We start from the raw sequence: 27,006 nt of genomic DNA, 5'->3' as shown, positions 1-27,006 counted from the left end.
TACACACATGTGCAGAATTTATTCACGTTGCGGAATTCAGCTTTTCATGGCACAGAATTTGTTAAAGTGCACAGTATAGAAAGCGCTCCACTGAATGAGCCCATTTCTAAGCTAATTACAATATGCAATAATCAAAGTAATCCATCCTCCACTCTTTTAGCTACTTTCCTAGGTCCCACTCATTTCATTACAATATGGAGAGGTAGCAAGGAAATGCGTTGTCCGGTGCATTAAGACCTTCTTGATACTTTAATGTGAAGGATCATTCCGTACGAATCAATGAGAGAGAGAAAATGCATAGACAGGAGGCTGGTTCCTTTAAACGTGTCTCAAAGCCATCCACTTGAAGAGAATTTCATTTTGCTTTTTCCTTCAGAAGAAAACCTTCAATACCAAAAACAATGGGAATAGAAGCTTTAAGACTTTTTTCTTTAAAAAAATCAAAAATAAAAAAGTTATGGCATAATAATTAAAACCTCGTCGGCTTAACCTTTCAGTTTAGTCAATCAGGTTCTGATTAGTTTCTATCTTGTTTCAAAACAGCGTTACATTTAAATAAACTGATCCCAACAATAAAACACAAAGACCCACTTGATTTCAAGAGCAGCAGCAATTAAAATGCCCAAATTAATCACACACGCCCTCTCCTATGTGCCCTATTTGGAGTGAAGATTTCAACAGCTCACACAAGAACCACTGTCCCTCAGAGCCCATCGTCAAATGCCATTATCCAGACCGGGCCCCCACACAGGATGAGACCCGAGAGCTTCCAAGAGAGGGTTTTCACAGAGACGCTGATGTTCGCCATCTGCAAGTTGACGAAATGCCTTTGACTCCTTTGGTTTTAGTGTCATTCCCTTTGGAAAACGAGTCAGCTGGAGACTATTGCAATGGAGTAACAGAAACAAACAGTCCAGCGCAACACACGGCGCAAGCCACTGTCTACACCGTTTGAGACAACGTCCTTGTCTGTTTTTCTTCGGTACATTTATTCCAGAGACTGCGCACTGAAGGGAGTCTGAGTTTATCCATGTTCTTGCTGTAAACATTGAGGAATATACCAAGGACAACCAACAAGCCTGACCACACGTACCTAAAATGGAGAAAGAGGGGTGGAGAAACACATTAGCAACTGTATGTATGTATGTATGTATGTATGTATGTATGGCAAGGGTCTTGTAGGAAGCAAAGCAGTAGTCCCAGAATTTAAAATTGAATTTGTAAAGGGGTGGAGGATTATGGTAGACCAAAAAAATTAGCTTCTGTAAGTATTCATCTGCCTCGGTAGCTGAAGTCGGTAGAGCTGAGACTCTTAATGTCAGGGCTGTGGGTTCAAGCCACATGTTGGGCAAAATATTCCTGCATTGCAAGGGGTTGGACCAGATGACTCTTGTGGTCCCTTCCAACCTATGATTCTAAGATTTATAATGCATCTTCTAATTTCCATATAGCAAGTTCGATTTGTATTCTCTCCGAAACCAAGGTTTCCATTTATTTCACACGTCAGTTCACTGCTATTACAAAATGTGCGTTTTCCAAATTTTGTGAGAGTTAGGACTTGTTTTTGCTCTAAAAATTGGGTGCACACTTCGCTGCTATACCTATAAAGGTTTATTGTCAGTGACAATAAGCACTGCCTGCCTTCTGAGCATCCCAGCTTCTGTGTATGGGTCTTGGAAGGAAGGATGCCACACACACAAAAAAGAGGCGGCTCTCTATGAGGGGGGGGAGGGCTCTTCAGCTCCATCTCTGTATGGAGAGCAACTGAGTGCCCCCCCTATCGTACCTGGTGGAGAGGTGGGCAAACATTATCAACCCCGGTGAAGACTGATTAGGAAAAGAAGAAGATTTGATACGCCGCCTTTCACTTAAGGAGTCTCAAAGCGGCTAACAAACTCCTTTCCCTCCCTCCCCCACAACAAACACTCTGTGAGGTAAGTGGGGCTGAGAGACTTCAGAGAAGTGTGACTGGCCCAAGGTCACCCAGCAGCTGCATGTGGAGGAGTGGGGAATCGAACCCGGTTCACCAGATTACGAGTCCACCGCTCTTAACCACTACACCACGCTGGCTCCTGAACACATAACAAAGCACACATCTTCTTTGGGTGGGGCCTTAATTCATTTTAAAAGTCCGTTTACGTTTGTGATGGCATATCATTTTGGGGTTTCTGCCAAACAATGTAACAACCTCCCATTTATAGTCATGTAAAATTAATTTATCCAAGTGCCCCTTAGTTCTGTTCTTGCTTCTGTTCTTCATGTCTTAAGCTCATGCACCCCACACGAGTCAAGGACGGAACAAAAACAGAAATCCCACTGTGGGTGTAGCAAAGCATAGGCTTGCTTATGGGGTGTAGTGGTTAGAATGCAGGATTAGGACTTGGGAGACCAGAGTTCAAATCCCCACTTGACCCGGAAGTTCAGTGACCTTGGGCCAGTCACTAACCCTCAACATCGTTGTGAGGACAATATGGAGAATGGGAGAGTCATCTAGGCTGCCTTGGGCTCCATGGAGGAAAGGTGGGATACAAGTGGAAAATAATTAATAAATAAAAAAATCCCTGCAGGTGGGCCATAAATTATCAAAAAATTTTAATAGGATGCGTTCGGTGATTACATTTAAATCACAACATTACATACATTAGGTGTATTAATTAAAGTCAATACGTGTAGATGGATACTTACTGGAATGTAAATGGCTTTGCAAAAAACAGAAAAGAAAGTACAATTGTCATTGCTTTTCTTCCTGTTGTGACTGAAGGAAAACAAGTCCATTAAAACATTAGTTCCATCCCAACTAAAATACAGTTTCAATGCACCAGAACAGAAGCATCATGCAAAGGATGGCAAATGCGGTAATTACAACCTCATGCCTTACTGCAGCTTGCATTTACTTGCAATAGACTGACATCATGGCCCCCAATACAGAGAAAGTTAGCTGCACTTCAGCTCCATCAGAATGAATGGCATTTAAGTTAGGTATCACCAACTTATTCTACTGTTTTCACATCTGATTTTTTACTAATCTTCTCTGGATTTAGAGGGCTGGTGGCCACATGGGTGCTGCTTTACATCTGCCACAGTGTGCGGTCTATGTAACGGCAAAGCATCAAGGTAAAGTTATTCCAATAATAACTTTATCAACATTCACCAGGCTGCAGTCACAATATAAAAACCATAACCCTTTTCTTAAAAAAGAGACACACAAAAAATCTGCTTGATCTAGAGCTTTGATCCAATGCTGGAAGAAAGCTCTCATGGCAGGCTCTCTCAGCTGGCATGATGATGTGCAATGCTTGAAGGTGCTTCTAAAGGGGTCCCAAATTTTTGGGATACATGGTCGCCCAGAGGTGGTGAAGAAAAGGAACTAGAGAGACCAAAATCATTGCATGGGATCTCTTGTGTCTAACTACATAACACGGGCTTTAAATTTGTGGATCAGTCAGCAAAAGGTTTAGTTGCTTAATCAATGGGGAACCAATTTTAATTGACAAGAGTACATTGTCATTGGTGAGGTTTCCAGTTATGCTTTATGCTTGTTTTGATCATGATTCATAACTGCAATAGGGGTTGTTGTTGTTTTTTTAAAAAATTGCATTAAAGGTAGTTTGCCTAACTGTGAGTGGTAAGGTTTGGTTCTATAATACAGTGGTACCTCGGGTTACATATGCTTCAGGTTACAGACTCCGCTAACCCAGAAATAGTGCTTCAGGTTAAGAACTTTGCTTCAGGATGAGAACAGAAATCGTGCTCTGGCAGCGCGGCGGCAGCAGGAGGCCCCATTAGCCAAAGTGGTGCTTCAGGTTAAGAACAGTTTCAGGTTAAGTATGGACCTCCGGAATGAATTAAGTACTTAACCCGAGGTACCACTGTAAACTGCAAGTCTCTTCCTTCCTTCAGTATCTCAAAATGGCACCTACTGTCTAACCGATTCAACTGATTAACTGGGAAAAAGGCAGATGATCAATCTATCAACTGGATCGGTTGCTCTAATAAATCTTGCAGCATTGCTGGCTGGTTACTACAGCTCCAGCCCATGGTAAGCTCCTCGTTCACAGCACCTTTAGGCATCTATACACCCAAGCAGACTTCACAGGGTCTATGACTGTGCATGCTGGAATTCCCCTGCAGGCACAACAAGGTCAGCAAATTATGTTGCTCAGGCTGCCTGTCAGTCTTCAGCTTGAGCAGAAGATTTTGTAGTTATGAAGCCTTTTTTATAGGGCGTCTTATCAGCCTTTCACCATACCGTATATCTGTCTCATTCTGCCACAATCCCCTGCAATGAAATAATACGCAGCAGTAACACAGAACTTTCCCCCCCTTCTTCTTCAATGGATAGCCAAAGCACTTCTTTATGGATGTGTTAAATATTTTATTCCCATTTTATAAAAAATGAAAAATGGAGGCATGAGAAGGTGAAGCGATTTGTCCAAGGTTATTCAGGTGTTTGTTGCTAGAATGAAAAGGCGAACCTGACTTTAATTGGGGAGGAGGAGACTGTTCCTCCTATTTATGCAATTTTTAAAAATAAAAAAGCATTGTTTTTCCAGGTCTCTTAACTGCATTTACCTAATGGCAGGGCTCAATGAAGGCTGACAATTGGGCAGCCTAATCCCACACTTTAGCTGCTGTGGTATAAAAGTGGAGACTTGTATAGCTGCCAAAACTGCATCCTCTGCTGGACAAATGGAAAAGTAATATGCAGCACTGGCCTGTGTGCCATTTAAACAACTATACTGCAGCATGCTTGGTGCTGGCACCAGTCAAAGTGACCGCAACAGCCTTCAGAAACAACCAGGCAGATGGCAACCCTTTCTATCCTTGCTGACACACTCCTCTCTAAATGGGTTTGCATATACAGCTGCTTCCAGGCTTAGGACCAAGACCCTAGTGCAGAAATTAGAGATCCTGTGGCTCTTCACGATGTGTCTGGACCTCACCACCCATGAGCCCTGACCACTGGCCATGCCAGCGGGGGCTGATGGGGGCTTGGAGCCCAACATCTTGGAGTAGGGGGGTAAATAATCCTTTTCACCTTCTCTGTCCTAGTGCAGACACAGACTCCTTGCCTCTGGACCTAAGCATGCCTGGAAATGTTTCCAGGCAAGTGGAAACATCCCCCTGCCCGCTGGACTATAGGGTACAAGGCCAAAAGACCCATCTCCTCACCAGTGCAATCTGGTCCAATGTGGGTCACTTGATCATTCTTTCCAAGCCTACAATGCTGTCAGGGAAAATTCTTGGATGTGGATTTAAAGTAAGGCAACATGTGCTTTTAATATACAAAGACTAGCCCCAGAAATCTGTTTGATGCATTTTTCTAAAATAAATTTTATTAAGGTTTAGAGAGAAAAAGATAAAGCTTAATATCTTATCCCCCTCCCTTTTTTTAACCAAACCAAGACTTTTATCTGCTTGATAGATGGGTCTAGGATCCTTCTAGAGCTTCTCACCCCACCCCCTTTCTAAGGTTAATATTTGGTCCCACCCACCACCAAATTATTTTCAGTATTGATTCGGAGAACATATTTGTCATGCCTGTATAACTGAGCAGTGAATGTAATGCTTTAATGCTACTGAATTGACAGAATTCTTATTCGTATATAATTGGAATCCTGTTGAAGTAAGGAAAAATGAAAGACACTCCCCCCCCTCCCCAATTTACAGTCAAGGAGCTTAGAGATGTTATAATTTAATCATTTCTTTTTCTCTACCTCATTTGCTTTTATACACATTTCTTTTCCATTTAATACATATCTGCCGTGCATTTTTGAATTGCAAATGTGTGGAAGGTGACATTTACTTCTGCTGCAATGATCTATGTATTTGCGCAAGCAGTCTTGTAGGTGAAAGCATTGGATCAAAACAAAAAAAGCGGTACGTATCTACCCTCACCACATGAACCCATTAAACCATTCACAGAACAAAAGAACAGGAGACGGAGCAAGAATAATGTACAAGCTTTATCCCAAATCAGGATTTTTTATTCAATTCTTATATTAAAAAACAAAGTAAAAAAAATGAACTGTACCTGTCACAGCTAAAAGAGCTCCAAAGATTTTAATCAGGGCTAGGACAAAAGAGATTCCAAAATAGCCAGTCAAGGAGAACAAGAATGCGTAGCCGTATGTTTGAACTGGGTGCTGCAGGAACAAGACAAAATATTAAACGGAGGAAGATGCAAAACAACCCCGAGGTACCGCAAAATGAAACAAATGCCTTTAATCAACTGCCCAAACCAAAGTAACTAAATCTTAAATCAGTCAGGATTTTATTTATTCTTATTGGAAAATTGAGAAAAGTCATAATGAAATGATAAAAAAATTACTCCTGGACTTTTTGAAGAATAAAAGTAATTTCTGATGAGGCTGGGTACAAATACCCAAGTCAGTGGATCACAGAATCAACTTTAATGCACCTTTCTTTCTTGCAGTATTTATAAACCACCAACTCATAAGAAAAGTATCAAGTGCAGTGAAAATCATCAAAGCATTATAAAAAAAATGTTCAAGCAGGAATGCAAAGCCTAGTAATGTGATTTGGTCAAAAATAATCTAACAGCACATGAATGGGGGGGAAATAACACTTTTTAAATGGAAAAAAATTATTTACCTTTGAGCAAAATGTTACTGCAGGGGTTAAGCCACTAGTGCATGTCAGTCCCAATAAAATATACAGGAAACCTATTGAATAGGAATACAAAACCTGGAATAGTTACAAAAACAAATTATTTTAATCTTGTGGTATTTTTAAAACGCCATATATATTGTGCGCTCTATTAGCACATCTCTTTGCTGGAAGAATGTAATCTCTTTTGAAAGTTACGTTTTTCAAGTATAATACAGGCAATAACCTCAGATATTAGCTTCTGAGTGACTTGCTTGATAAACACGCCTCAACTGGCAATTGATATACACTTACAAGGTGATTCTCTGGTTAACAGATCTGCCATTTTATACAGTCATGTTCTGAGTGATAGTTACAGTTATCATGAATTAAATGGCAATTGCGTGCATTGGCCTTACCAAATTTACACAGCAGTAGTTGCTGGCTGTGAAGACAAATCTTTTAATTTTTAATAAAACTCTGTCTGAAGTTGCGCTCCGGTCTCTTATTTTTAAATTCACAATTTCTCTTGCCATTAACTTAGGCCAGAGCAACAAATGTTTACTATTGGCAACAACCAGACAGGACTATTCCTGTACAGGCAACCCTCCATTTATGTGGGGGTTATGTTCTGAGGCACCGCACTCTAAAGTGAAATCACGTATATTTGAAACACCGTTAACAAAGCCCGAAAACACTCTGTTCCACCCCTGCCCTACCCCATTCCTCGATGTTTTTGTGATGTTTTCAGATCACCTATGTGTTCAGTGCAATGCACATTTTTTAATCATGGCTGACCGACTTAAAATAGTAGACAGAAATAGAACAGAACTCCACCCCACAGCTCCCATAACTGAATGAAATTATAGAAGGGGAACATTTACCATTTCAGAGTTGGAGCCATTGTGCAACTTCATAGCCTTTTCCTGAACGTTTCCTATAACGGCGTCTGCACAGAGGGCAAGGGATATAAGGACCACACCTTTAAGGAATCAGAAAAGGACATAACATAAAATAAAGCAATAGGCACATACTCTAACATTATGGATAGAATTCAGTGTTGCACTAAGGCAATTGTTCTGTCAGTGCAAGCGTTTTTGCCTGCCAGATCAAACTCTCTCTCCTCCTCACCAAAACTGGAATTGTCTCATTTGTGCAAGTGGGATGCCACATATAAATATTGCCCATGGTTCTTCTGATGTAGACCTATTGGAGTCATAGGTGCCAACCTCCTGGGGCCCTGGGTGCCTGAGCGCCCACAAAGTTCCCCATGAAGGGGCCGAGCACCCACAAAATTCTGTGCCAGGGCCATGGGGCCAATTTGGCACTCCTGATTGGAGTTTAGAAAACAAGGGTTATACATTCTCTTATTCTCTGCACTATTAAAATCTGTGTAAGACCTGCTTTTTACATATGATACAAAGAACAACACAAAAGCAACCATATTCTCCATTTTGAGGGGGGGGGAAAGCAGAAGGGAAGACAAACATTTAGAGGGATATACTTTGCAATATATATTCTTTCCAGATAGCAAAGAAAGCAACAACTGCTTGACGTGCAACAACATTTAAATATTTTAAATCAATCAAATCAATTAATTAATAAAATTAACAGAATCTGTATTGCTGCATATTTAGGCTTATTGTATTTCCCCATTTTTACACAACATCGCTTACCATGTTCTTCAATACTATTAAAAGAGCCTTAAATCTAATTTTCCAGTCTTTGATGGACACAATATGGGTGATACTGTTCACACAGCCAATACTTTAAATTCACTCAGTTTTTATGTTTCTAACATTTGTATCAGCAAAAATTACAAGTTCCGTTTAACCTCAAAGCTCAGTTTTGTCTCCTTGGGCAAAAGCTGTCACATGTAAATAGATTTGCCCTTGACAATGTGAATGTTTAAAGAATTTTGATTAAATTATGCAACTCAAAAAATGCTTCAGCTAAGAATAATACAAGCTTGAGTGTAAATGCTTCCACAACAATTTGATTATAAACTAGTGAAAGGAAATCTAATATTATTTAGTGACCAGGAATAGGGCTGCATGCACTGCAAGGCAAGTTAAGAACTTGACATTGTGACTGACTTATGAAAACTTTATTTCAGCACAGTGACAGCACAACATTTTGCTCGAGACACATAATTTTTTAGCAGGACCCAAGGCAAATTTGAACACAACGGCCGTACTGGGATGTCAACAAAACCATAGCGTAGTGATGAGATCAAACTGCATTCTGTGCTCCTTGCTCACACAATTACAAGGAAGAGTTTTGAAGCGTTTGCTTAGGTTTGATGTTGACTTGTGATGTTAACATTAGCCACCGTTGACAATGCAATAAGCCACAGTTAAGCAGAAACAAAATTGAACAGTTCTGAATTCCTTGTGGAGGAGGGACAAAGGGCAGAGTTTAACCTCAAGGCTTGTTCTGATTTGTTCATATCATGCTAAACTATAAGTCAGTGCAAGGGTGGATAACCTTTAGGTTATTCATATTCCCCCACTTTGCTACCAAATTTTGACAAGTGGGCATCTCCACCCATCATAATGACATCAGGTGAGTTATCCCACAAACCTGTTAAAGGTGGTCCATGGGGTTGCAGGAAAATAGTGACTTCACGGCACTACAGAAGGTTTGCACAGTGTTTCAAAGTGCTGCCGATCAGCAGGCTTAAACTCCATCGCCCATCAGCTGAGAGGGAGGGAATTAAAGCCTGCTTTCTGTGGGGATCAGCTGCATGCACAGGTTCCCAGTGGATAACTTCTGCAGCCAAACCAAGCAGGCTTGAACTCGCCACCTATCAGCCGAGGAACTTGGTCAAGTAGCTGAATCAGCTCCCACTCTACCTGCCCCACATATGACACCAGGGAGGGGGGAAGGTAAGGTGCCATTTAGGGGGAATGATCTGGTGGGTCATATTTGGCCCACAGACTGGTGGTTGCCCAACCCTGGTTTTACTGTGACATCTGAATTGGCAGACTGAATTTCCTGCTGTAGTGTAAACGTTATTTGTTCTACACCAGGGGTCAGCAAACTTTCTCAGCAGGGGACCAGACCACTGTCCCTCAGACCTTGTGGGGGGCCGGCCTATATTTTGAAAAAAAATGAGCAAATTCCTATGCCCCACAAATAACCCAGAGATGCATTTTAAATAAAAGCAACAACATCACACATACCATCTCGGGACTATTCAATTGCTCATCATCTAACATTGTGTATGGCATCAAATGCCAACAGTGTCCTTCAGCTCTCTATATTGGACAAACAGGCCAAACCTTACGCCAAAGAATAAATGGACATAAATCTGACATCAAGAATCACAAAACAGAGAAACCAGTAGGAGAACACTTCAATCTCCCAGGACATTCTATACAAGATCTCAAAGTAGCTGTTTTACTACAAAGGAATTTCAGAAATAGACTGGAAAGAGAAGCTGCTGAATTGCAACTCATTACCAAACTTAAAACCATGGAGAGACCTGGTTTGAACAAAGACATTGGATTCTTATCCCATTATACATGACTAAGCCATTTCTCACCTTCTCACCCCTTGCCTTTTCCTGTAAGACCTATTACAGTCGTTAAGAGTCGTCAGCAGGCTCATCTCAGCTATCTGCCAATCTCCCATTCCCACCACCCTTCTGAGTAATACCCCTCCCCACCTTCTCACTATATAGAAGGATCTGGCAACTTCTGTTTCAGTGTATCTGAAGAAGTGTGCTTGCACACGAAAGCTCATACCAAGAACTAACTTAGTTGGTCTTAAAGGTGCTACTGGAAGGATTTTTCTTATTTTAAATAAAAGCACACATTCTACTCATGTAAAAACACCAGGCAGGCCCCACAAATAACCCAGAGATGCATTTTAAATAAAAGGACACATTCTACTCATGTAAAAACACGCTGATTCCCAGACCATCCACAGGCCAGATTTAGAAGGCGATTGGGCCAGATCCAGCCTCCGGGACTTAGTATACCTACCCATGTTCTACACCCTACCATCCATGTACACAATACTTTAAAGCACAAGCGAAGAAAGAAAACCAACTCCCTATCTCAAGGGAATTTAAATTTGGACAGTGGCAAAACAGATGAAGGGGGAAGGCAAGGTCAACATAAGAAATATGAGCAAATGCAGTTTACATAAACTTCATTGCAGCTGTGCATAAAGACTGGGGGTTAAAGCAAAAACCTCAGAGAAAAGGGAGGACACCTGGCACCATCCCTACACGTTCAGGCTACTTTATTGTACGGATCCACGGGTTATATGTTCCTCCTTCCATCTCCTAATGGGTTGACAATTCATTTCTCTTAAGAAAATAATAACAATACTGATAAAAGTAGAAATATACAAGCCTGTTGCATTACATGCCCAAATTCTGGGAGTAAAGTAAAAACCTGTTTATAATTACTCAGAGTCCTAAACACCATCTCTTTTTTTGTACAGCAAATACACACATGTAGAAACCAGCGGTAATATTAAGCATTGAAGGAAAGCGATGGCTTTACTTTTTTTTTTTTTTTTTTTGAAACAGACATATGGGATCAGCTTTGCCCTCAAAGTGCATAGTCTCCTGCTTCATTAAGTATGCATCTTGTAAAGGTCGTGGAGTTCGACTGCTATTCAGCAAAGGGTTCTGCTTTGCAGAACTCATTTTCCTGTCTTTTTAATTTTTATTTTCCACATAGAAAATTGCATGCGAAAGTATATTCCCAGGCTGACTGCAAGTGAAGTATTGAATAATCAGGAAAAGTCTAATTTAAAATTGAAATTTTAATTAAAAAATAAAGCTAGGATGCAATATGGAAAAGTACCGCATTCTGTTATATTGCGAGCAGAATGCAAAGGGGTATATGGCTGGCTGGTATTACTTCAGGGGAATGGGTTCCAAACCAGACTTCTTCAACCATTATGAAAATAGCTCTTTCTTATTCTTTGGTAAAACCAACAAGGAATTTCTCCTTCATAATAATAATAACAATAATAATTATTTATACCCCGCCCATCTGGCTGCGCTTCCCTAGCCACTCTGGGCGGCTTCCAACCAAATATTAAAATACAGTAATGCCTTAAACATTAAAAGCTTCCCTAAACAGGACTGCCTTCAGATGTTGTCTAAAAGTCTGGTAGCTGTTGTTCTCTTTGACATCTGGTGGGAGGGCATTCCACAGGGCGGGTGCCACCACCCAGAAGGCCCTCTGCCTGGTTCCCTGTAACCTGGCTTCTCGCAGTGAGGGAACCGTCAGAAGGCCCTCAGCGCTGGACCTCAGTGTCCGGGTAGAACGATGGGGGTGGAGATGCTCCTTCAGATATACTGGACCAAAAAGCTCTACAGAAATTTTCTCAGTGGCTCTTAGGGCACAGTCCTAATCCTAGATCCATAATCCTAGATCCACTGGGATGAGAGAGTTAGGACATGGCAGATCTCCAGCTCAGCCAAGCAGGTTCCCAGCTCAGCTGGCCTATGCCAGCGGACGTCCCCCAGCCTGGCTCAGCTGGAGATACGCCAGTTTTCTTCTCCAAAAACACATCAATTCCTATCAGAGGACAAATCTTCATTAAAGATTTTACCTGTTAAGTCAAAATTCGGTGCAATGGTGCTGTCAGCTAGAGTAAACCATATTAAGCCCAAGCTCATACACACTGCAGCAGAAACGTCCGCAATATTGTAACGTTTTCCTGTGCAGGAAAAAACGGAGAAGTTGACACCATGCAATGATAGAAGATTTAATTCTTCAGTTCATTTGGTACTGAGTACACAGCAAGTAAATAAATATTCAATTCACCGCCTAACTCAAGTTCTTGGGGCCAAATCCTAAATCTCATTATCAACCTTGTTGCTGCTTGAGTGTAGCCTTTTTCCACACTAGTGCAGTAACATATATAATAAAAAGATCCAATGGAAGCCATGGATAGAGTTACACTCTGTGTCAGTGCACCCCCTCCCTGGGAGCCCAGAGTACAGTCACACCTTGGATCCCGAACGCCCTGGAACACAGACGTTTTGGCTCCCAAACGCTGCAAACCCGGAAGTGATTGTTCCGGTTTTCAAACCTTCTTTTGGAATCTGAACGTCCAACGGGGCTTCCGATTGGCTGCAGGAGCTTCCTGCAGCCAATCAGAAGCCACGCTTTGGTTTCCAAACGTTCTGGAAGTTGAACGGATTTCTGGAACAGATTCCATTCGACTTCCAAGGTGCAACTGTACTGGCATGAGAAGCATCCTTTGTCTCCGTGGTACGTACATTTGCTGGACTGTTGTGTGACGTAGCAATGCAGAGGCAGCAACCATGCCACTGGAGGAACATATGAACCAGCCCTCGGTGGCAATATCCTGACACCTAGTATCACAATAGGTGGCCTACAGATACATTTTCTGCCAGACTTGAAAATTTCTAACATATAGTTTTGTAACAATGTCTAAAATTTTGGGGCATGTGGATACTGGAATTTTGCAGGCGGTATGTTTCACCTCCCATTCTAGACGCTTCAAAGGTATTAAGAAGTGTTGAGCCTAGAATGTTTAGTTTAACAGGTAAAGAGGATTTCAAGTCTGAAATCAATCTCTGAAATCAAACTTCATTATCATTAAGTAAACCAACAATTATTACAACTGTTCTTAGCTGTTTAAAAAAAACTATCCTGCTACACTGAAAGCAGCAGAATGCCAATTCCAAAGGCGGTTTTCCTAGGTTTCTCATAGAGTAAAAATAACCCATATAAGTGAGCCACTCTCCATCAAATGAAAGCAGTAGCACCTTAGAGATTTCATGAATGGAGTTAGTAGATAAATTATTCTAGGCTCAGGCAAGAAATGTCAAACTTTTTCAAAGTGAAGCCACCACCACTAGCCTCCCCAAAAGCAAGACTCAACCCTGCAGTGTTAACTACGGGGTGTGTGTGTGTGTGTGAGAGAGAGAGAGAGAGAGAGAGAGTAATGGAAGACTATAGGTCTCAAGAGACACTCAATGCAAGTTCAGATAATAATTCTGCCTCAATTACCAGCTATTTACATTTTGGACAGTCTAAATCAGGAATGCATAAAAAATACTTTCCCAATCACATTCTAAGATTCTCCATCCTACAAGCTGCTTCTAGGCCTCCTTTGCAGTTTTGTTTTGATTCATTTTGGTTACTGACTCAAATTCAAAATCAATCCAGGATTTCAAAGTAACTTAAGACCTCTATAGGGAGGCAATGGATAGAGAGGGTTTAGGGAATAAACCACTGCTGGGTCTTTACAAGTTTATTTTCTGAAATGAATAGCATTCAATAGCAAGAATAAGGCATACCTTGTATAAAGACTCCTCCTATCATAACTGGGATCAGTTTACAGCACTTGAAGATTACTTGTGTAGGATAATTCAGATATCCTAAGGAGGTATTTGATAAACCCATTGTCCCCACTGTTAGAAAAGCTATTATCATGTAGGTTTTGCCTGGGATCCTGGAAAATATAAATGAAGCTCTGTATTGGGGAGCAAATGTCAACACTAAAAGAGAGGCTTTAATATTGTGGCAAGTAAAGATTATTAATCAAACTGGTGACTTTTAATGGAATTCAAAATAGTGCTGAAATCTGAATTTATTTTTTATTTAATTAGATATAATAAATCAGAAAACTTAACTACTGTATTATCATTTACTGCCACTATGTTGGCGATTTATTCTGTTTTACAACGGAAGATATAAAAGCATGATATTTCATGCCTTTCATTCATTGCCCTACACAGACATGCAGAATACAACATATTCTGTACCAATCAGTGGGATTAATCCAAAATAACTGTCCTGAGAATATTGACTTTCCTGTAGGTTCAGATAATATAAAACCTCAAACCCCTGAACTCTGTATATTATACAGCCCTAGAAAAAAAATTTAATGCCCAAAGAAGAGTTGGGATATGAACAGCCCACATTCTTTTATGAGCGGCCTTTGGATTGAACTGGAAGGCTGCTCTTACAGGTCTTCCAGATTTCAGGAGTAACTTCTTAGAAGTTACTGGATGGGAGATCTATGATCAGTAAGGTCTGCTTCATGCATGGAAGCTCCCCATACAGTCCGTTGGATCCTAGCCTTTGTGCAGGAGTTTCCATTGTAACACGACTCAAATATTTCAGAAACTCGGGAATCAGCTGACATCTAGCATGTGATGTGAACAGATTATAAAAGCCACAAAGAAAAATGATTCTCTTTTTCAGTATAAAATAAACGAGAAATGTATGCATCTGTTGCTATGTTTTTATTAATTTTAAAATTTGTGCCAATTAAGTGATCTTAAAGCACCTCCCCACATTAAGAGGGGAGGGAGAGAAATTCAATGCTCATTTTTCATTGGGCTGACAGCTCCACAAGTCAACACCATGGGCATTGTCATGGAATCTCACTAAATCAGACAAAATGTTTAGAAATAATATTTGACTGATTCCTGCCCCAATTCAACTTCACAAATTTCTGGTTAAATAGTTAATCAAATTTAACCCACATAATAATCTGAAAAAGTAAGACTATATAGATAATATCATACCGTCTCCTTTTGTCCTGAATAAGCTGTAGTTCTATGAGTCCAAAAATGGAATAAAACCCAAATTGCACTAATGTAAGATACCACCCAAAGGGTTTAAAACCTTCCACTGAAAATATCAGTTCCTGGAAGAGGGAAAACAGAGAAACATTATATTTAAAACATTGCCTATGTGACCATGTTGTATATTTTTAACTTTTAAAATTAGACTTACTCAGAAATTTGCTTTAACATTTTTTTGCCTCCCAACTTAAAAATATTGAACAGAATTATCATTAGCTTAATGAATCTGGCTAACCATCCTGTCAAGTTAAGACTTGGTATTAATTTGAATACTCTTTCTGACTTGTTTTTAATTCATGTACTTTGTTTTTGAACATCAGTGTGAAAAGCAAGCACCAGCATTAGATATCCTATTTTGTTGGCACATTGGGTGGGCTTTAAATTCAGAGAAACGTCCCCTTCATCTACTCACCTCTTGTGCAAGACTCCAGCATCACATAAGTACATAAGAAAAACCCTACTTGATGAGTCCATCTAGGCCTGCCTTCCATTTCTAAGACTGATGAGACAAATAAGGCCCACTCTCAACACTTTGCTCCTCAGCATCTAGATTCAGACTGCTTCCTAACATGGAGCTTCCATTTGGCTATCATGTAGCCATTTATGTCTCTGGACTTCTAAGTTATTGGCCATTGCTATCATTGCTGTAGAGAATTCCCTGTATGATTTATGCATTGTGTTCTTTGTTTAGTCCATCCTGACTCTTATCAACCTGTTTCCTTGGGTGATCCCAATTTCTAGTGTTATAAGAGAATTTTCTTTGTCCTTCCTCTACACCATTCATAACATTATAAACTCCTATCATGCCCTCCATCCCCTAGTCATATTTCCCCCCTCAACTACAAAGCATTAAATCATTTTAAACTTTACTAAGATGGTAAGGCCATCTGAAGGCCTTCTTAGTAGTGGCGCCCGCCCTGTGGAATGCCCTCGCATCAGATATCAAAAACCAATTATATGACCTTTGAAGGCAGGAAGCTTTTAATGTCTTAGGTCTCGTGTGTTCTTTTATATTCTGTTGGAAGCTGCCCAGAGTGGCAGGGGCAACCCAGTTAAATGGGTGAGGTAAAAGTAATAAATTATTATTATTATTATTATTATTATTTTCATTACTCTTTGCTGCACCTTTTCCAGCCGATGGTATATTTTTTTAGAGATGTGGCAACCAGAACCGTACACATTATTCAGTGTGTTATTCATATCAATCTGCTATGGGCACATTTTACTGGTGTTTCTCTTTCTCTAATAATCTCAGACATGGCCTTGGGAGATTTTACTGAAGCTGCACACCAATCTGATGTTTCCATTCCATACACCAAGATTCCCAAATCTAATTCTTGTTACTCACAGCCAGTTCAGACCCCATCACTGTGTATGTGAAGACAGGACAACAGGTCCCAAGTTGTGTCTTGCCAGCTGCAGCTAAGATCTGGGTCTGGCGAGATGGAAGACATCTCGTGGTTCTACTGCCCTCAAGACATTCAGGATAATGGTAGTGTGGGAGAGGACATTCTCACCGACAGCGCTTAAATTGTGGAACTGCCTCCCCGAAGAGGTGTTGCGTGTGGCATCTCCACTATATTGTTTATATGCTTTCTGTTGTATGATGAAGACACACCTTTTCACCCTGGACTTTGACAACTGACACTTCGACATTTTTAGGACCCACCCTATTCTTGTGGCTGTAATTTGTTTTAAGCTGTTTTCGATAATTGCATTTCCAAACTGCTGTGGCCTATCATGAAACCTTTGGGTGACGGACAGGTAATAAATTAAGTAACAGTAGAAAATAAGCCCTCATATCTGCATCAAGCCACTACGGATTACAATAGAATTTTATTGAGTAATACATTATTCTGAAGAAGGAAACACAAACGTTACCACAAGCAGTGAATTACAACACTTACCTGCAGATATCCATAAATAAGATAAAACAGAAAGACTCCAGAAACGCAAATGAAAAACTGGGTAGCCTTGTTAAATTTGCTGAGATTAATGCCAAGGACAACTACATCATCTACTGATTTGATGTGTGGCGACATAGCTTGGGACTTTGAAGGTACGCTGATAGAAACATACTTCCGAGAGGAATTGAATTTCAGATCCATGATTCCTAGCTTGCTGCATTCGGTGGCGATGAAATCTTTGATGTTTGTTTGAAAGCTGGAAGAAAGAAGTTTAGACTGAATCAAGACAGCATTCAAATGAAAACCACGACAGTCCCATATTCCAAGCACAATTTTAATTTTAATTGAATCAATCTTCTTGATATCCTTGTAGAAGGATTTTTAAAATTCCATTATTATGGAAACCACCATGCCAACCAAGTAGACAAGCATGCACCATACTTTCTATATGACTAAAATCTCTGATCCTGATTCTACAGAGGCAGCAGAATTAACATAAGACTGACTATAGATAAGAAATTTGACAATTCCCAATTTTGTTGGCTAAACTCGACACAGCTGCTTAAAAATCAAGCTTCAACAAATGTGAAACCAGCACACTTCCCTCTTCTTGAAATTGAAGCACACCCACCTTGCATTCACTAAAAAGGTGGGGGTGGATTTAAGATCAGTTATCATTTTTGCTGCATCAGCCATCTTTCTGTTAAATACACTTGCAGCAGGGGCATCCCATGTGCCTCCATAGATGCTGGATAGAGACAGTTTCCTGCTCTGCTACTATAAAACGGCAATCTTAATTTGTGAAACTAAAACGATGTGCATATTCCCATCTGTGAGTACAGGATAAACAATGAGAATTTAAACATTGTTGTATGCTACCTTTCTTGCAAGGTGTTTTGAGTAAAAGAAACAGGTTAGAAAGTAAGGAACTATATATGCAATAAAAATGTATTTATTAAACAGAATGCCTAGCTGGATTTGTCAGTCATACACTGCTTCAAAACACTTAATACAGTAATTGCTAACTGTGTTACACGACAAGTTTTTTTTCTGTTTTGCACCTTCAGGCTAAACATACTGTTCAGTCAGTGCTCTCTAAAAGTTCTTATCAGCAGCTTAGCTAGGAGTTAGTAATTAATTTTCATTTGCCTGGATATACTAGTAAAATGCAACTTTATGCATTTGGGGATTATCTATGCAAGTATCCCCTTTATAGTTCTTTACTTTGTGGTAAGTGTTTCTCCACCTGAGAGAGCCTTCCCCCAATAAAATGGATCCAAGTGGAGATTGCTACTGCACAAAGCTTGTGTGAGTCTTCAGCGTGTGTTGACATCACAACGCTTACAAACTGAATGCATTACCGCTCTACTTATTCTTCCACATGCTTTCTTCCTTTCTTTTTTCCAGAGTTAAGATCACAAGTTGCCAAACAAATCCTCAGCTGCTCTTTCAAAAACAAGGAACACCGACCTTTTCATTTGTGGATGTGTTAAACTGACAGCTGCCATTGATGATTAAATAATGGATCTCTTGAAATGAGCACACATCTTAATAGAAAGTGTATCAACACATTTACTCTCCCCCCCAAATCTTTTTTCACTTGTCTCCTTTGTCCTTGTCACAAGCATGCTTACTGAAGTCTGGCTAGCAGCTCTTCAAAAACGGATAAATTCTCTGTATGTGCCAAACTGGGCATAGCTTCAGATTGAAAAAATCAGAATACCTGTCATCTTGGATGGAGGGTTAAAAATCTTCCAAGTCTGATCACATATTTTTTATAAAAAGTAGAGAATACATGTTTGGAGATGTGTGTGATAGGAACATACGAAGTTGCCTTACATTGAGTCAGACCGTTGGTACATCTAGCTTGGCAATGTCTACACTGGCAGCAGGTTTTCAGGGTTTCAGAAAGGGTTCTCTTCCAGTCCTATCTAGAAATGTAATCTGGGCCCTTTTGCAAGCAAAGCAGGTGCTCTACCACTGACCGATGACCCTTGCCCGAGAAGGGTCAACTAATTTATTATGGAAAAGGTGTCTGGCATAGGAATGAACACTTTTCCCTGTGAGAGTTGACCACAAATCACTTCTGTGGCAGGGACTCTGCACAAACTCTGCACCACCTGTTGACAACACGTCTCGGTCACCCTCCTTGGTCACACACATTCCAACTTGTCAACGTCCTTCTTAAAATTGTGGTGTCCAGAATTGGACACAGTATTCCAGATGTGGTCTGACCATGGCAGAATAGAGTGGCGCTGTTGCTTCCCTTTATCTGGACGCTATAGTTCTGTTGATGCAGCCTAGAATAGCATTAGCTTTTTTTGCTGCTGCTGCATCAGATATCTAAAGGGCCGTCATGGAAGGTGGATCAAACTTGTTTTCTCCTGCTCCAGAGGGTAGGACCCAAACCAATGGATTCAAGTTACAAAAAAGGAGATTCTGACTAAACATCAAGAAGACAGTAAGAGCTGTTTGACAGTGGAATGGACTTCTTCGGCAGTTGGTGTACTCTCTTTTGCTGGAGATTTTTAAGCAGAGGTTGGATGGCCATATGTCATGGATGCTTTAACTGAGATTCCTGCACTGAAGGGGGTCCCTTCCAACTTTACAATTTTAAGATTCTATGAAGAGGATGCTAGCTCTTTGTATACTCTGTGTTCTGTCTCTCAGCAACAGGTGAAACATGTTTAAACAGAGATACAATTTCAGCAGGTTTTTTTAAAATATTGTTTCTTTTTGTCTTTTGTTGCTTTTGTCGTAAGCTGTTTTGGATGGGCATTTGCCCAGAAAAGTGGCAAGAAAATGTTTTGATTTTAAAAAAAAAACATTCTAAAGAAAACAGAGAGGCATGCAGCTCAGTGGCAACATAAAACTTATTGTCCCAATGTTTTCCCATATACATATAACAGTCGTTGGTAAGAATGTAAATGTAAGTACAAATGGGTGGTGTAAAGTGCAGAAGGGCAAAGAAATCAATACTGGGCTACAATTCTTACTTATTTGAAAGTAATTCTCATAGAACTCAATCTCGCAGGTCATTTCTTAGTGTCTAGGATTGAGCTGCAAGCAAATCTTGAATATGCATGTTCAATTAAAGGTAATTTGGAACGAATGTTTTCACCAAAATATCCTCCACCATCAAATTAAGAGTTTTATACACACATAGTTCTTATTGTCCTTCCATTGTTACAGGAATGTCTCAATCTGGTGTGGCTATACTGTGGCGAGGCAGAAATGGCTCTAGGATTGCCAAACACATCAACCACAACACAATTCCTTGCTTTAACAGCCAAAAAGAATGTGCCTTTTCCCAACAATAATATGTAGCAGTGGGCATATTTCATTCTGTTACAGTGTTGTTAAAAGGCACAATGGACTGGTTCACAGGTCATGCAATGCAAAACCATGACTTCATGTGAATGCGGGGGGGGGGGTGTCCCAGGGAGATCAGAGGCATTTCATTCCTCCAACACTAATATGGTGGGTCACACACACTTTGCAAAGGAGCAAACTGCTTTCCTCTTATCTCCGCATCCCCCCTCCCCCCCCTTTTTTGCTCCAATCTTGCTTTGGCACTGTGATTTCAGGTAGAAATTTCAGGGCAAATGTATGGGTGGAAGGAGGCAGGAAAATAACTGGAAGGAAACAGGTTGTTTTCCTCCCCACTTCTTCAACCCGCAAAATGTGTGTGGCCCATTCAGAATCAGCTGGCGGTGGTGCAAACCCAGTTACGCAACAACAGTGACTTGTAAGTGTATCTGCCGCTGCTTTGCATCCCATCTTTTCAAAGAAAGAGAAGCTTATTGGTGCTACCTGCTGCTCTCCTGCCCACCGCACCACCCCAATCCACTCTGACTAGCCCACTTCTCCTTTGACATCTGGCCTTGCCTCCTGCAGCTGCCATACAGCAAGGGTGAGGGAATGAAAGTCCCATTCTCCCCCAACCCTTTCAGAAATAAAAAAGGCACACCTGAATGGGTGGCTGAAGGATGGAGCCCAGGAACCCACTCCACTTTTGCAGAGAGGACATTGCTGCCATGTGCCAGACAGGTGGAGGACAGAGCCGCCCAACGGTCTCTCCACCCCTCACAAAATTTTAAAAAAACTAGTTGGTTTGCCTTGCCGCTGCCATGCAGACAGGCAAGGGGTGGTGCTCTTGGTCTTCTCAATCCACAGGAGAAAAACACCATCTTTTATGCGCTTTCCAGTTTCCTCTCCTTGCACCAGCTTTGGGAAGGGAATGAATTTCTGTCATGAAATTATGAAACAGGAAATGTTAAGTATTGCATAGAAGGCAATATGCACCCTGGTTTCAGAAGTGGCTGCAGAACTGGCCCAAGACATTTTGCTGCCTGAGGCAAAGCGGCAAATGGTGTCTCCACGGCCAACCTTGCACAGCCAGCCAAGTTATTTTGGTGCCAAGGCAATAATAATAATAATAATGATGATGATGATCATGACCATCACTTTCCCACTCAGACAGTAAGAACACAACAACAAATCACAAACCAGTTTGCTACCTTTTCATTAAGGCAACTGAAAGCAGCTTCCTCAACTCTTCCCAATAGAAGGGGCAGCCCAAAGCCATTTTGCGCAAGTTACTCTGAGCGTAAGCTACTTATGGGTCAGTGCACCTGTTTGCCAGGTTGATAGCTTGAGCACACCTGGGGGTTGGACTAGATGACCCTAGGGATCCCTTCCAACTCAACAATTTTATGATTCTACTTTCCTAACCCCAACACTAACCTAGAATTCCTGATCAGCCAACCTCCCTTTAAGTCCGAAAGGGAAGGTTCACAGAGGTAGCAGCTGGCGAAACCATCTCCAGACTGAAGCCACCCACCCTTCCTGCCCTTCTCCCCCTTTCCAAATCTCTCCATGGGAAACAGGACTGCAGGGAGGGAGAGGAGCCGCGCCAAAGCAAGACCCGTTTTGTTTCCGTTTCCTTCGGAGCATAAGCCTGAAAATGCAATGCTAAATCCTTTTACACCTTCAAGCAAACAAAATAAACGCGATTCACACTTTTTAAATAAAGAGAGAAATCGCTTCTGTTTCTTTCAGAGCTGAAGCCTAAAAATGCAATGTTTTAAAATGGTTAAAAACAAATGTTGTTTGCAAATAAAAGGTGTGGAAAGGGAGGAAAGCCTCTGGCTATTAAAGCAGAAGGTTGGTGGCTCGAGGCCACCCAGGGTCGGCGGTGGGAAGGATCGCAGGGGGGTTGGACTAGATGACCCTTGGAGGTCCCTTCTGTGATTGTAGGGCAGCCGAGGGTGGAGGAAGCCGCAAGAAGAAACAGCCGCGGACCACCCGCCCCCCCCCCAGCCAGGCGTGGCTCAGCCTTCCCTTCCCCGCCCAACTTCGGGAGATGCCCTCCCGGAAGCGGCCCTTCCTCCCTCCCCCCCACGCCGCCGCCTCCTCCCCCCGCGCCCATGCCAGTACCTGAACCCGCAGAGGCGGGCTGGATGGGGCCGCGGCGGGGAAGAGGAGCGCAAGCAGCCGGACACCGTCGCTCCGGCCCCCGCCGCCGCCGCCGCCGCTCCCCCTCAAGCGGCCAAAATGGCGGGGAGCGCCGAGCTCATCGAGCGTCGGGTTGGTTGCTCGGCGCTCTTGCGGCTCCGCCTGGCGCCGCTCGCCGCGGCTTGGAAGCGGCCTTTCAAAGCGGGAGCTGGCGGCGCTGGCGCTGCCTCTGCCTTGTGCGGGCGGGGCAGGCGCGAGCCACGTCGACCCTGCAGCGCGCATCGAGCTAGAGATCTTTCCAGGGATCCAAGCATGCTCTGGGCATGCTTCCCCTCATCTTTCTCCACCACCTTGTTGTCTAGGCTTCTTCTTCAATTTTTTAATGCCTCATATTTTACTACACACAAACACACATGCATAAAAATAATTTTTATTAAATTTTCTGTTTTACATTTTAAAATGCTCATTTTAACATCCTTAAATTATCAGTGATTTCCCTTCTCTTTCCATGGTTCTTTTTGCATATCATAAATCCCTGCATACTGTACAAAAACCAAACCATTCAATATTCCATTACTGTATCCATCAAAACTAATTTACACTTGGATTTAGCTTAATGCTGCCAACGTTTTCAGGTGTACACAATTATTTCTTCTCTGAATGTATGTTCTTATTGTTTTCTTATTCTATATGGTAAGTCTGCAAGCTTAAGTTGCATTTTCTGTCAGCTTGTTTTCCATTTTTGGGGCTAACAAAAAAAAAAGTTTTTACGATTTTTTATGTGTTGTAAACTGCCCAGAGTGGCTAGGGAAACCCAGCCACATGGGCGAGGTATAAACAACAACAACAACAACAATTCAGCCTAGCTCAGTTGGTAGAGTATGAGACTCATAATTTAAGCCCCAAATTGGGCAAAATTTTCCTTCATTGCAGAGGATTGGACTAGATGGTCCTTGTGGTCCCTTCCAACTCTAGGATTCTATTATTATTATTATTATTATTAATGTCCCTGGGGCTAAATGGTTTGTGTTGGTTGCTGCTGGGACTGAAATGCATTGCACATCACAGAAGAAACTTTTCAGAATAGCTTTCCACCTATGCAGGTTGCCCAACCCTGGCTCCTGTGCCTCCTGACCTGGGAGTAAGTCTTGTTTAACCCGGGCTCATTTCTTTCTCCTGGGATGCCTTTCAGGTCACTTGCCATTCTGGATAAAGTAAGGGGCAGTCGGTGGTTTTATATCATTCGTACTTTTGAACTTTTCATCCAGGTCACTTGTCATTCTGGACAAATCATTGTTTATTATTATTCGTTTTATTTATTAAATTTGCAGGCCACCCTTCATTGGTGGATCTCAGGGCAGTTTGCAGCATACAATTACACCGTAAAAAGCACAAAATACATAATAAAAACAAAGCCAAACCTATAGTCCCCTCCCTCCCACAGCATATTTAAAAGGGCAACAGATGTCAATTGGTCAAAGGCCTGGTTGAAGGTCACCTGGGACCTAAAGGTGTATAATGATGGCGCCAGGTAAACCTCCCTCTGGAGAGCATTCCACAAACGGAGCCAAATAAGTGAATTTATATGATTTGTTCAATCACTGTGCAACCCTGATTAACAACTGGAGAAACCATTACACTGAATTTGAAGCGCCATCTTACAGGGCAAGCGTATGCATTAAGAAATAAGTCCTGTTGTACAATTATTCCAATTATGTCCCCTGCATCCCACAGCTCTGGGGTGCAGTATGGTTTCAATTTGGGCAGGGGACCGTATGTTGAGATTCCTGCATTGCAGAGGGATGGACTAGATGACTCTCAGGGTCCCTTCCAACTCTACAATTCTGTAATTCTGTGATTCTATGCTGCAAATTCAAAGTTATGTGCAGCTTGAAAATGGCATAGCATTGAATGGGCTGGGAGTTAGTGGAATTGATGGCATACTTGGAAGAGAAAGAAGAAATAACTTTCTCTGGATTCAGACTCTACATTTGCCACATTACCCTTCCTTCAGCGAGCTTCAAGATGTATAGTTGAGATTCCTAGCATGTCACCCATTTGTGTATTCCATGTTGGAAATGGAACTAAACTAAGCATTCAGTCCATTCTCTGGCTCTTCAGTAGAAGAACTAGATAAAGCTATTAGCAGTCGAGTCTTCGCTTTCATGGGTGTCTATGTCTGCACCCTCCAGGCAGAGTCTTGTTTGTTTTCAAACAATGAAGAATGGGATTCTCTGAATGTAAGCCAAAGTTTGCAATATGAGGTGTAACTGAAACCCTGCAAAAGTCTGATGTTTCTGGATCTAGCTATTTTGCAGAGACTGAACAGGAAGTAAACATTTCTAGGACAGAAAACAAATATACAATAGGATTATGAGTGACTCTCTTGTCCTTGGATGCTCCAGAACAGGTGGGAAGTAGATAGTATAAAAAAGATGTTATGTGACAATATGAAAGTCAAGGTCTGGTTTGGTGGGTGATAAACATATTTGATGGTGCTGGAGGAGACTCTTGAGAGTCCCATGGACTGCAAGAAGATCAAACCTATCCATTCTTAAGGAAATCAGCCCTGAGTGCTCACTGGAAGGACAGATTGTGAAGCTGAGGCCCCAATACTTTAGCCACCTCATGAGAAGAGAAGACTCCCTGGAAAAGACCCCGATGTTGGGAAAGATGGAGGGCACAAGGAGAAGGGACGACAGAGGACAAGATGGTTGGATAGTGTTCTCGAAGCTACCAGCATGAGTTTGACCAAATTGCGGGGGCAGTGGAAGACAGGAGTGCCTGGCGTGCTCTGGTCCATGGGGTCACAAAGAGTCGGACACGACTAAACGACTAAACAACAACAACAAACATATTTGAAAGTGAATAAAGAACTTGGGAATGATGATGCTATATCGGTTCTGATTTGATAGGACAGCTGATAATATTCATAATCTCCTTTGAAGAAATCATTATGTGCCATAGGCTCTTTCGCCCCACCATCAACCAAGTCTCTTTCCCTCATAATTCCAAAAGCAATCTATCAGGAAGAAAAGTAACTCCTCAGGTTTTCACCTCTCAAGAATTATTCCATCAGCTAAGGGAGGTGTCATAGTGTATTCGTGTAGGAGGTGACCCAGTCAAATTCCTATTTCCTGCATGCCAGCCTCCCCCACCTTTCTGGAACTCCTGGCATAAAATAAATAGCTTTGAACATGCTTTTGCTTCCGTTCACCTTCACCTGATGTTGGTTTCAGAAATATATCCCAAGTTCCACATTTGTCAGTGGGGGCTCTGCTATGTAAATTTATTGACTAGCTAGGATCATCTGTTGACTATGGTCACCAAACCATCATACAGACCTTAGGAAAATCACTCATTTATTTTCTTTAACCGCTCTCACTTTACTCCATACTCTTGAACAGCTGGCATCCGTCTGTCTTGGGAGACAATGGCAAAGTGTACCTTTGGAAGTGAAGTCAAACTGTTGGAAGGTTACAGCGCCTGCTGTGGCTGTAGAGACTGATAAAGGAGAGACATGTTTTGTTGCAGCAGGGGCAGATGAAGGCGTCTGCTTGTGCTGTTGCAGGTGTACCATGGCCTTTCTTTTCTCTTCGCTCCTCCCAGCGGTCATTTCTCCTCTGGACTTCACATTTGAACCCCATTTTTTCTCTGAAAGTATTCTGGACACTAGTTCACCTAATTCCCAGTAATGCCTAACTACCATGCCCAGAATTCTTTGAGGTGCAAAATGTGCTTTAAAGGTATCTCTGCGTGTACAGCCTGACTCATTTGTCCAACCAGCTGGGATCCATGCTATAAATGTGAAAGGCAGCATGCTTGGGAATAACAGTTAAGTCCAGCTGGCAGTAACCAGCCATTTTGGGTGTTATGATCTTGCACAGTTTTGCACCAAGATCTGGCCTCCCCCAAAAGCACATTTTTTCGGGGCAGCGATCTCGCATGGTACCCCAAAATGTATGGCCCTGAAGAAAGTGTATCTTTTGGGCTACATGATCTCGCGTGGGTCACATGACCTCTACAGGAGCACGGCCGGGAATACTCGTACCCTGGTTTGGGGACTCAACATGTTAGAGTTGTACGCACTCTGTGTGATATACTGTGCTCTGCAGGAGAGGGCCTCTTGCCGATACCATCCGATGAGAAAGACCATTCCATACGATACAGGGATAGGACTGCCAGTTAGATACCAAGCTCAGTTCAAGGTGCTGTCACCTGTGTACAAAGCCCTATACAGCTTGGGCACACCTAAAAGATTCTTTACCTAAAATATTGTGTCATCCTTTAGATATCCAACTGATCACTGTGCTCTGCAGAATAGGGCCTCCTGCAGATAGATAGCATGTTATCGGGAGGTCCGTTCCATATGGCATATGAATCGGGACTTTTGCATGGTTGTACCTCCCCTTTGGGGATTCCCTCCCATTAGACAAG

At 41.8% G+C, this 27,006-nt stretch overlaps 1 protein-coding gene across 1 annotated transcript; it reads right to left on the bottom strand.

Moving 5' to 3' along the window:
* Positions 1-22,693, bottom strand: SLC35B3 (solute carrier family 35 member B3). Its single transcript, XM_081014936.1, has 10 exons — positions 22,552-22,693; positions 17,113-17,368; positions 15,146-15,267; positions 13,910-14,064; positions 12,190-12,297; positions 7,494-7,591; positions 6,616-6,708; positions 6,035-6,146; positions 2,686-2,755; positions 1-1,093 (listed from the first exon to the last, which is right to left on the bottom strand). The coding sequence occupies exons 2-10, from the start codon at positions 17,311-17,313 to the stop codon at positions 943-945; spliced, it is 1,110 nt and encodes a 369-aa protein (XP_080871062.1). The 5' UTR covers positions 17,314-17,368; positions 22,552-22,693; the 3' UTR covers positions 1-942.
* Positions 22,694-27,006: the final 4,313 nt, after the last annotated feature.

This window comes from Podarcis pityusensis (genome assembly GCF_964106645.2).
Source record: "Podarcis pityusensis genome assembly, chromosome: 7".
Classification (NCBI taxonomy): Eukaryota; Metazoa; Chordata; class Lepidosauria; order Squamata; family Lacertidae; genus Podarcis; species Podarcis pityusensis.
This window is presented reverse-complemented; position numbering and strand designations above follow the sequence as displayed.

Bases quoted from the DNA above. Each gene is read 5' to 3' on its own strand.
- SLC35B3 (XM_081014936.1), bottom strand. From the start codon at position 17,313: ATGGATCTGAAATTCAATTCCTCTCGGAAGTATGTTTCTATCAGCGTA. The intron at 6,709-7,493 runs GTAAATGTTCCC...TAACTATTCCAG, and splicing joins ATGGCTCCAACTCTGAAATG to GTTTTGTATTCCTATTCAAT. The intron at 2,756-6,034 runs GTACAGTTCATT...GTTTTCCTTCAG, and splicing joins AGCTCTTTTAGCTGTGACAG to TCACAACAGGAAGAAAAGCA.